The sequence below is a fragment of the Chionomys nivalis genome, chromosome 12, assembly GCF_950005125.1.
Source record: "Chionomys nivalis chromosome 12, mChiNiv1.1, whole genome shotgun sequence".
In the NCBI taxonomy this organism is placed as follows: domain Eukaryota; kingdom Metazoa; phylum Chordata; class Mammalia; order Rodentia; family Cricetidae; genus Chionomys; species Chionomys nivalis.
In genome coordinates, this window is record NC_080097.1 from 60652296 (window position 1) to 60662755 (window position 10460).

General features: G+C 51.9%; 1 protein-coding gene across 2 annotated transcripts; it reads right to left on the minus strand.

Moving 5' to 3' along the window:
* Nucleotides 1-301: 301 nt before the first annotated feature.
* On the minus strand, nucleotides 302-6749 carry Lrp10 (LDL receptor related protein 10). 2 transcript variants are annotated; one of them, XM_057786809.1, is made up of 7 exons: nucleotides 6619-6749; nucleotides 6282-6326; nucleotides 5005-5140; nucleotides 3146-3336; nucleotides 1835-2852; nucleotides 1433-1562; nucleotides 302-1345 (listed from the first exon to the last, which is right to left on the minus strand). In XM_057786809.1, the coding sequence occupies exons 1-7, from the start codon at nucleotides 6659-6661 to the stop codon at nucleotides 758-760; spliced, it is 2151 nt and encodes a 716-aa protein (XP_057642792.1). In that variant the 5' UTR covers nucleotides 6662-6749; the 3' UTR covers nucleotides 302-757. The 2 variants fall into 2 exon arrangements, with proteins under 2 accessions (XP_057642792.1, XP_057642793.1); XM_057786810.1 differs by having other exon boundaries at nucleotides 6282-6327; nucleotides 6623-6682.
* Nucleotides 6750-10460: the final 3711 nt, after the last annotated feature.

A 10460-nucleotide genomic window follows, 5' to 3' on the forward strand; every position in this document is an offset into this window, starting at 1 on the left:
TGACTTCCGCGCTCAGCTGGCTCCAGCTTCTGGCCTGCAGTGAGGTCAGGCTTACTGCCGAGCCTCACAGCGGTCAGTGTAGGGCTGGGCCAGAGGCTGAAGGTGGAGACGGTTAGTCCTCACCGGTCTTGAATCACGCTGCCTCCTAAGTAGCACGGAAACGAAAGGCAGGCCGTTGAAAAACAAATAGAAGAGGGCAAAGGTAGAAGGATGATCCACAGCCTCTGGAGGAGGAGCAAGTGCGAGGGAGAGATGGGCAGAGGCAGGATGGAGCTCATGGCTAATTTACCAAGGCTGAAATTTATGATTTTTTTATTTTTATTTTTTCCTTGATTTCCTGGGCAATGATGCAGCGAGTGGACAAAAGCACTTGTGTTCTCTAAGTGGGCCAGGCACCACAAAGATGGAGGCTGGCAAACCCATCACCCTGGCCACATCCTCCCCTTGGGGGCTAGAAGATCTCTAGGCAACTGCAGTCTGGTATTAAGGCCACTTTTGGGTGGGGAGGTGGAAAGGATGGAGTGTCCAAGCCTACGATCCTCCGGGAAGCTTTCCCAACACAGCCACCTGGACAGGAGGATGGGTAGAGGGTAGTGATTGAGTCTCTTTCTAGTCACACACAGAAGAGGCTCTCAGGGGGCTTCCTCCCCACCTGAGGGACACCTAACTTCCTGTGTAAGACACATGAGTGCAGAAGCTGAGACACTTCCAAAGGATCATAGCATTGTGTCTGGAGCCCCAAGGCAGCCAGGTCCCCTCAGGCAAGCAGTGGTTCATCCTCTGTCTCAACTACCCAGACCTCTGGCTCAGCCAGTGGCATTAACAATACATCATCCTCATCCTCTGGGGCCAGGACTGTTGGGTGAGGTCCAGCTGGGGTCCAAGTGGGTCCTGGGGACCACAGGCTGGGTAGGAGGCGGCCTCGTAGGACCTGGACAACTCCAGACAACAGTGAGGGTTCTAGAGGCACTGAGGGTAGCGGTCCTGGGGGCTCAGAGACGGTTGCAGGGGCCGGAAGTGTGCTTGGGGTTGGGATGGGGGCCTTGGTGGGTAGTGGAGGGGCCTGTTCCCCATCCTGCCCTCCTACTGCCCCAGCCTCACAGGGCTGGCTTGTGCTGTCGTCCAGGGCCTCAGAGGGAGCAGCAGACGCTGTGACCTGGGATCTGGTCTCAGGGGCCCGAGCTGGGGTACTGGTTCGAGGAAGCAGGCCCCAACGCCGGAGACGGCGAACCAGACGACGCACTGAGCGGCCCCGCTGGCGACGGCGGCCTCCTGAAGGACCTCCTGGACTAATATCTTGGCGCAAGATCTGGAGCAGAGAACGTAGGTTCCCCAGCACAGAGTTCTGCAAGGACAGGAGGGGTCAAACGGCTGGAGTCACAGTAGGGTACAAGGCTGGCATCATAGGTCCAGGCTTGGAGGAGTTACTTACATCATTCGGGTTCTCTGTGGGGAAGTCTTCTACAGGTGGGATGGCTCCCTGGGCAATAAGCTGCCCGTAGGAAGGAGGTGCTTGCTGCTGCACGATCTCAGCCTCCATCCGGGAGAGGGGGGCAAAGATGCTGGAAGAAAGGAGGACCGCTCAGTCACTAGTCCTCCCAGGGAGGGCAGTGTGCTCAGCCTAGAAGGCCTCTTCCCTCCAAACCCCGGCCAGGCCAGATGGAGTTATGCTATGGTTTGTCCTAAGTCATGTCCCTTCCTTCCTTGAGACTACCCTCACGAACTGGTCATAGGAACCACTCCACAAGGCGGACCTGCTCAGTCTCCGGGAACAGCACGGGTCCCACTCACCCTCCGTCCCCACTCCGCCACAGCCAGCCTCACTCTGACTGACCTGTACTCCTGGGTGCGAATGGCATAGAGTTTGCAGGTGCAGCCCAGGGCGATGACCAGCAAGAGGCCACACACTAAGCTGCCAATCACAGCTGCTGTGATGACCTTGCGGGGCAGGGCGTAGGAGCAGTCCCACTCATCGCTGCCGTCAGTACAGTCGGGCTGCCCGTCACACACCCATGTCTCATACACACACTTCTCGTCCCGGCATCGGAAGTTGCCCGGCTGGCAGTGCCGGCAGCGCCTCTCATCAGCTCCATCGGCACAGAACGTCTGGTAGTTGCAGCGGTCAGCAGGCAGGTAGCAGGCTGTGGCACCGGGGGTGCCAGCAGCTCCACAGGGGAAGTGCCCAGGTGGGCAGCCAGGGCAACCCTCCTCATCTGTGCCATCGGCACAGTCCCAGGAGCCATCACAGCGCTGGGCCTCACTATAGCAGCGCTCACCTAGACTTTCGCTGGCCCCCAGGCCTGAGCCCAAGCCACAGGGTCTGTCCCAAGGCAAACAGTATCCCCGAACATGGTAGGTAGCATTAAAGCCCCGACCATTGCTCCAAGCAACTGTGTGGTAGGATACAACTGCCTGACCAGACAGAGTCTCCACGGTGACAGCCTTGCCATTGCTGAAGTGGGTGAGACTGCGTAGCAGTCGAGAGGTCTCGGGGGGCCCGGCACCATCATATACATGCACTGCATCTCCATAACCCAAGTCCAGGGCCGTGAAGCGCACTGCCAGCCTCCTGCCATCGTGGGGGTCCAGCAGCCACAGGCAGGACTGGGGGTGGGAGACTGAGGCCAGGTGTGAATATCCAGGGGAGGAGAAGACCCCGTAGAAGTCCTCCAAGGTAAGATTGCAGGGTGGAGTTGGGGCAGGGGCCGGGTTCAGGTTAGGGAATGGATCTGAGCTGCAACCTGCCTCATCAGAGCCATCGCCACAGGCATCGATCCCATCACAGCGCTGGGCGGCTGGTATACAGCGGTGGTTCAAGCACTGGAACTCTCCCTGCAGGCACAGGAGCCAATCTGCAGAGGCATCAAAGAGACTGGGAAGCACCAGAACTCCTGGGATCCTGGCCTCTTCCCTGGGATGCCCACTTCTTCTTTTTTTTTTTTTTTGTTGGGTTTTACAGACGGGGTTTCTCTGTAGCTTTGGAGCCTGTCCTGGAACTAGCTCTTGTAGACCAGGCTGGCATCGAACTCACAGAGATCCATCTGCTTCTGCTTCCCAAGTGCTGGGGTTAAAGGCATGCGCCACCACCGCCCAGCATGGGATGCCCACTTCTAATGGTCCCAGGGCACTTTCCCGTTTAGCCTACCTTGACTATAAGACAGCAAGAAGCCCTGGCCCATGGGTGCTCTGGCTCCAGCATAGCTGTAAGTGATGGTGGCATTGCCCCCTGGAAGCTGCAAAGGGCTAGCAGGAGCCTCGCACAGCGACACTGGTGGCTGGAGAGGGGAGTGCAGGACTAAGTGTTCTGAGCCACAGGCCAGATGCAGCTTCTGGAACCTATAAGGGAGAAGAGAGCAAGACATGAGAGGTTTTAGATTTTTGCTAGTTCCCTCCCCTCTTGACGACAGGACCCTGGCAGCCCAAGAAGCACAAACACTTGCTTAGCCATGATTCAAAGATCCAAATGAAATCATTCGAGCCCTTGGCAGTAAATATAATCAACAGGAAAAGTTCCAACCCCTCCTAGAACCTCCTGAAAGAACTGACTACGCTCAGGAACTGACCAGGCTTGTTAAAGTAGTAAGTAATAAGACAAGACCTCTCTCCAGCTGCTGCAACAGCACTATCCAAGTACAGTGCCCAGCAGCTGGCTGACACAACGTCATACTGTAGTTCAATTAACCACAGCAGCTCAGCTTCACAAGCTGAGAGGTTAAGATCTGAGCACTCCATGGCCGTCCTGGGTTGCAGCACCTTCTTTAGATTGTTCTCTTCTTCATGCACCTTTCTGGATATATTCCTTTTCCCCCAAGACACGATTTTTCTCTGTGTAGCTCTGGTTGTCCTAGAATTAGCTCTGTAGATCAGGCTGGCCTTGAACTCAGAGATCTGCCTGACTCTGCCACCCAAGTGTGGAGATTAAAGACACGCACCACCACTGCCAGGATCTGAGGCACACCGCCAGTTGACATGGGCCCCAGTGAGGAGACTTAGAACGTTAGTAGATTTGGAGTAAGGGGCTGAGACTGTTGTTTAGAGATAGAGTGCCCATGGGGGCTGGAGAGATGGCTCAGTGGTTAAGAGCACCGCCTGCTCTTCCAAAGGTCCTGAGTTCAATTCCCGGCAACCACATGGTGGCTCACAACCATCTATAATAAGGTCTAATGTCCTCTTCTGGCCTGCAGACATACATACAGACAGAATATAGTATACATAATAAATAAATAAATATTAAAAAAAAAAAAGAGAGAGGGCCCACCTCGAGGGTGTGAAACCCTGAGCTGTATCCTAGTTCTGTAAGCCAAATAAACAAAACAAGAACAACAACAAAAAAAAAAAAAAAAAAAGGAAAAAAAGAAAGAAAAAAGAAAAAAAAAATACTGGGCATGGTGACTGCACAGGAAACCCCAAATCTTGGAAGGATGAGATGTAGCACAAGATTAGGGATAGCCTAGGCTACATAGTGAGATTCTGTCTCAAAAACAACAAATGGAAAGAAAAGAGATACAAGGGGAGGAAAGAAGGGAAAACAGGAGGGATGAGGGAAGAGACGAGAAGCACAGGAGAAAGGTGAGGGTAGGACAGAGGGGAAAGTCAGAGTGCGGATGGAGCAGGGCGATGCAGAAAGGCAGACCTGGGGAAGGGTCGTTTTGGTAGGGACTGAACCCCTGCACACCCTATACAAGTGTTCCACCAATGAGCTAGAAACACGGTCCAGAGAAAGGCCAAGTAGGCTATGCTATGGATCAAAGGACTCATCACAAGCCTAGTTGAGCCCAGAATAATTTCTAGAGTCTTTTGGAGATTGCCAGTGCCCAAGCTAAACGTCTCACGACAGTCCAGCTTCAATTGGCCACGGCTGACCCAGGAGCCAAGCTTTAGCAGCAGACCAAACCCAGATCTGGTCTTCTGCTGACAAGGATGCAAACACCATCGAGCAGTGATCTTTTCCGAGGGAGACAGAAGGGGCAGGGGAGAGAGATGGGGATTTGTCTTCTTTCTTACCTGACAGTTACTGTCTGTTCCTTGCTGCCCAGGATAACCCAGGTGCAGTTGGCAGGGGAGCTGCGGCTGTCCCTGCCCAGAGGTCTCTGCAAAGTGCCCTGTACTTCCAAGAGCACTGCTGGAGGGGTCTCACAAGCTGGAGGGAGAAGGTGGGGACTCTGGTAGAGTTCTTTCACACTGGGCCCTCCCCAGGCTCCCTCCCTCCGGATGCCTCAGGAAGGTAGAGAGCTCGCTTTGCCCATCAGTTACAGCCCAATGATCCCTCTCTTCCTCTCCATTCTTTTTGTTTGTTTTGTTTTTCAAGACAGTTTCTCTGTAGCTTTGGAGCCTTTCCTGAACTAGCTCTTGTAGACCAGGCTGGCCTCGAACTCACAGAGATCCACCTGTCTCTGCCTCTGGGATTAAAGGTGTGCATCACCACCGCCCGTTCCCTTTTTTTTTTTTTTAAAGACAAAATTTCATGTAGCCTAGGCTATCCTCAAAGTCACTATGTGGCTGAGACTGCCCTTGTACTGATCCTCCTGCCTCTGTCTCTGAGTGCTGGGAATTACAGGAGTGGGTCACCCCCATTGCTTTTTTTTTTTTTTTTTTTTTTCGAGACAGGGTTTCTCTGAAGTTTTTGGTGCCTGTCCTGGAACTAGCTCTTGTAGACCAGGCTGGCCTCGAACTCACAGAGATCCGCCTGCCTCTGCCTCCCGAGTGCTGGGATTAAAGGCGTGCGCCACCGCCCGGCTCCCCATTGCTTTTTTTTTTTTTTTAATATTTATTTATTATGTATACAATATTCTGTCTGTGTGTACCCCTGCAGGTCAGAAGAGGGCACCAGACCCCATTACACATGGTTGTGAGCCACCATGTGGTTGCTGGGAATTGAACTCAGAACCTTTGGAAGAGCAGTCAGTGCTCTTAATCTCTGAGCCATCTCTCCAGCCCTCCCCATTGCTTTTTATACTTCGTGTTAAATGTCAATACCGTAAGTAATGTTGAGGTAGCCTTTGTGCCAGCCACGGGGCCGTAGGCAGAAGAAATACTGTTTCTACTCTCAGGAAGACCCTACTCTAACTATGGAGACAAAACACGGAAATTACACGTAAAAATTGAGATGGTTCATAACAACTACCAGGTGTGTACTCAGGTGCGTTGGGCCTCAATTTCCCCTCTTGTAAAACAATGGATGGTTCCCATTCTAAAATTACAGTCTATTTCAGAATTCGGGGGTTCATCTTCATTCCTAAGTCCCAGAACAGTAGGAAACACTAGGCGCTCCCTCTACTCACCAGGACTTGGGAAAGTGATCCGGTCTGGACGGGCCAGAGCACCTCCTAGAGGGAGATAGAGAGAGGCAGCAGAGTGAGTCACAAGTTTTCTTCACCTGGGCAACTCCAGAGGGAGGCCCAGCTGAGACTTCCGGGTAGTTTATAGGAAGAGAGAGGTAGAGGAGCCGGAAGGAGGTGCGTGACCTCGCTGAAAGGTCGCCTTCCCCGGCTGTGGGTGGGACGGATGGTGTGGGAAAGTCCGACGGGCCACGGCTCGACGGGCCGGCGGACGCAGGGGGCGGGGGTCGCCTGGAGGGTGCAGAACGGCGGGCAGTGACACTGGGGCGGGGACTCTTACCGAGGAGGAGGAGGTGGAGGAAAAGGGGGAGGGCCAGCAACATCCTGGACCGAGCAGGGGTGCCGACAGGGTCCTGGGGCGCCGCTCGTCTACCTGGCAGGGAGCTCCGCGGGGCCGCCTGGCGGGGACTGCATAGCCCCGGCGCGACCCGGGCTCGAGATGCCAGGGCTGGACGCGCGGCGGAGCGGAACACGGGCGTCACCTCTTGCCAACTTCAGAGTTGATCGCTCCTCGCCGGTGCCCGGCCGTGCTCGCCCGCAAGGCCGCGAGCGCCCCGGCCAGGCCCAGCCGCACCTGCCGGGCTCGACGCTGCGTTCTCCGCGGACCAAACTTTGTGGACTGTCCGTCTCCGAGCCCGCGCGCTGCTCGGTCCCCGCGGCCCTCGGGAGCGGGAAGGCGGCTTTGCCCAGCTCACGGTTCCCAGTCGACCCCGGCCGAAGCCCAGCAGCCGGCGACGAGGGGCGCGGCCAGCCTGGCCCCACCCCTGCCAGTCACCGCGCGGCCCCGCCCACCCGCGCTCAGCCCCTTTCCGGGTTCCTTTTGCAGTCGCTCTCTGGTTAGCCCTTCACCCGCGGCCCGCGTTATTTTTCGGGACGCGTCCTGTAACACTCTGTCAAAGGATGTCTGCTGTTAAGTGTCTTTGGACACTTAAATCCTCAGTACTTTTCTTGACCCAGCGCCTGAGATCCAGTGGCCCTTCTGGCCTTTACTGTAGCAATTACCAGGCGCTATTATAATTACCTCTTACAGTGTTTATTCAACACTCCCGCCCCCGCCTCAGCTTTGGAAGCTGACACTTCCTGTAGGCTAGGGCCTAGACTGTGTACCTTTTCCCCAACAGTGCGTCTTACTCCCCTGCTGAGACTCGGTAGGATCGCAACAAATGGTAAATACATAATATGGCTTCATCATTTGCTGGGTCCGTGAACGTGAGAAAATTACTCCTCCGTTCAGCAGTCCTACAAAACTGAGGTTCATGACAGTGCAGCTCCCTGCTATGGTTCTTGTGAACACTTACGGAAATAATGCAGACTGAGCCCTGAGCGCGTTGGCAGACATAGGAAGCGAAGTGCCCAATCCTATAGCAGCTATTCTTTTTAGTCACAGGAAATGTTATTAAAGTTTGTGGGCTTAAGGTTACCGGTTTCCTGCGGCACAGGTGGGTAATATTTACAAAGAAGAACAAATGGAGGGGTTTCCACATTTCAGGTTTATTCCTAAGTAAAAATTTAGTACACACAGAGTAAGTACTTAACAGGGAGATGTCTGCTCCTCCAGCCAGCAGTTCTGGTAGGTAAATTCGGTGGTGACTTCCATTTTACAGATAAGGACACGTAGGCATGGAGAAGTTTCCCCAAGATGGACATCCTAATCTGAAAAGTCAAATCCAAAACACTCCCACAATTTTAAATTATTTGAGCACCAACATAGTGGCACAGGTGAGAGATCCCATCTGCAGAATTGCTGAAATACATTAATTAAATTTATCTTTAGGCTACTTGCAAGGTGTATATGAAGCATGAAGGAATTCCATCTACCCATGTGCTGTGGCAAACATGCAACCACGTGGGTACAAGTACACATATATAATAAAAACAAATGTCAACAAATATTTTCAGTGCTCCTAGAATTCCTCACATGTACCAGGCATTGCTCATAGCATTTTACATATATTTACGCAATGACAGGTGACCACACCTCTGGGAAGTCAGTGTTATTTTTAATCTTCATTTTATAATTGAGGAAACTGAGTCAGAAATAGTTGCAATAACTTGTTCTAAATCATACTCTTAGCATGAGCTACACTCAGTCAACAAGAGCTCAGTCAAGTTGTCTGAACCAGGCTCCCTGCTGTCCAACACAACATGGAACATTCTAGAGTCTTCAGATCAACAACTTTGTCTTAGGAAGGGTCTCTTGTATCCTCTGCTGGCCTGGAACTCCTGATTCTCGTGCCTTTATCTCCAAATAATGAGACTATAGACATGTCACCATTTCTAGCTAGAACAAAGATTTGTTTATTTTTTTAGTTTTTCAAGAAACTTTATAGTCTTTCTTCCTTCCTTCCTTCCTTCCTTCCTTCCTTCCTTCCTTCCTTCCTTCCTTCCTTTCTTTCTTTCTTTCTTTCTTTCTTTCTTTCTTTCTTTCTTTCTTTCTTTCTTTCTTTCTTTCTTCTTTCTTTTTCGAGACAGGGTTTCTCTGTCTCTTTGGGGCCTGTCCTGGAACAAGCTCTTGTAGACCAGGCTGGCCTCTAACTCACAGAGATCCACCTGCCTCTGACTCCTGATCGGAAACTTTAGTTTTTCAAGACAGGGTTTCACTGTTTAACAGCCTTTGCGATCCTGGAACTCGCTCTGTAGACTAGGCTGAACTTGAACTCTTAAACCTGCCTGCCTCTGCCTCCTGAGAGGTGGGATTAAAAGCATGCACCACCACCGTCCAGCTAGAAGGATGATTTTTAACATCTAACTACTTTCTAGAACAGATTCTATCTTAAACAGCTGGTGACCTTGGTGCAGCCGTTAGACATATTCGGGAGACAGAGGCAGGTGATCTCTGTGAGTGTGAGGCTAGCCTGGTCTACCTACTGAGTTCCAGGCTAGCCAATACTACATGATGAGAGCCTGTCTCAACCACAAACAAACAAAAAACCCAGACTGTTTTGTGAATAAGGCAAGAGGTAATCTGTCAATTACTCACCGTTTTCAGATTCATTGTTCTACCTCTTTATGCATAGTGCATTTCCCAGGTTCCCTTTCAGAATAATCTTGGTCTAGTCTCAACTATCAGAGGGAAGCCCAGGGCAGGGAGGAGGAAGGAGGATCCAGGATGCGCCCTAAACCCCTGCTTCAGTTTGGGTGCAGCAGGAGCTATCTGTCCTTGTTCCAGCTCTGGTTGAGTAGCTTAGCCTTTGGCTACTCTGGTTTTACCACCTCCTTCCTTGGTCCCTCAGCTTCTCTGACTATCTCCTTTTAGTGTTTTAGTTTAACCGTATCTGTCCATATACACTTCCCACTTCTTTTTTTTTTTTTTTTTTTTTTTTTTTTTTGGTTTTTCGAGACAGGGTTTCTCTGTGGTTTTGGAGCCTGTCCTGGAACTAGCTCTTGTAGACCAGGCTGGCCTCGAACTCACAGAGATCCGCCTGCCTCTGCCTCCCAAGTGCTGGGATTAAAGGCGTGCGCCACCACGCCCGGCTCCACTTCTTTTTTTATACCCAAGATTTATAGTTATTTACAGATGTGAGTATTGAGGGTCTGTGCCACCGTGTGTGAATACCTGCAGAGACCAGAAGAGGGCATCAGATCCCCTGTGGTGGAGTGATAAGCTCTTGTAAGTAGCCAGATGTGGGTGCTGAGTACTGCCCCTCTGCAAGAGCAGCAAGCCCTCTTAGCGGCTGAGCCATCTCTCCAACTCCTTCCTCTTCTTAGTGTTTTGAAGCAGAGTCTCATGCAGCTGAGCTTTGCCTTGAACTCCTCATCTTCTGCCTCTGCCACCCCAGTGCCAAGATCACAGATATGACTTTAGCCACAGCCGTGTGCAGAGCACCTTTAGGGACTATGGAAGCTACCCAGCAGGGAGGATGCTTCCTGCTCAGTACCAACTTGATTTCTCCTCATCTTGTAACCAAAGTGTGTGAGCCCAAGCTACTGGACTAATTTGAATGTCTGTTTCCTTGACCAGCAGTGGTCATTGCTAGTACGTAGCATAGTTCACAGACACATTCTAAAATAATTCTCTTTCAGGGAGTATTACTTGGGTAGTATTATAAACTAAGACTATCTGATTCGAGCCAATAGGAAGGGAGATACAGGCTGAATGATAGGACAAGTAACAGTCTTAGG

Coding starts and splice junctions, on each gene's coding strand:
- Lrp10 (XM_057786809.1), bottom strand. CDS start 6,661: ATGTTGCTGGCCCTCCCCCTTTTCCTCCACCTCCTCCTCCTCG. Junction 5,141..6,281: donor GATCACTTTCCCAAGTCCTG/GTGAGTAGAGGG, acceptor TTCTCCCTCCAG/CTTGTGAGACCCCTCCAGCA. Junction 1,346..1,432: donor CCACAGAGAACCCGAATGAT/GTAAGTAACTCC, acceptor CTGTCCTTGCAG/AACTCTGTGCTGGGGAACCT.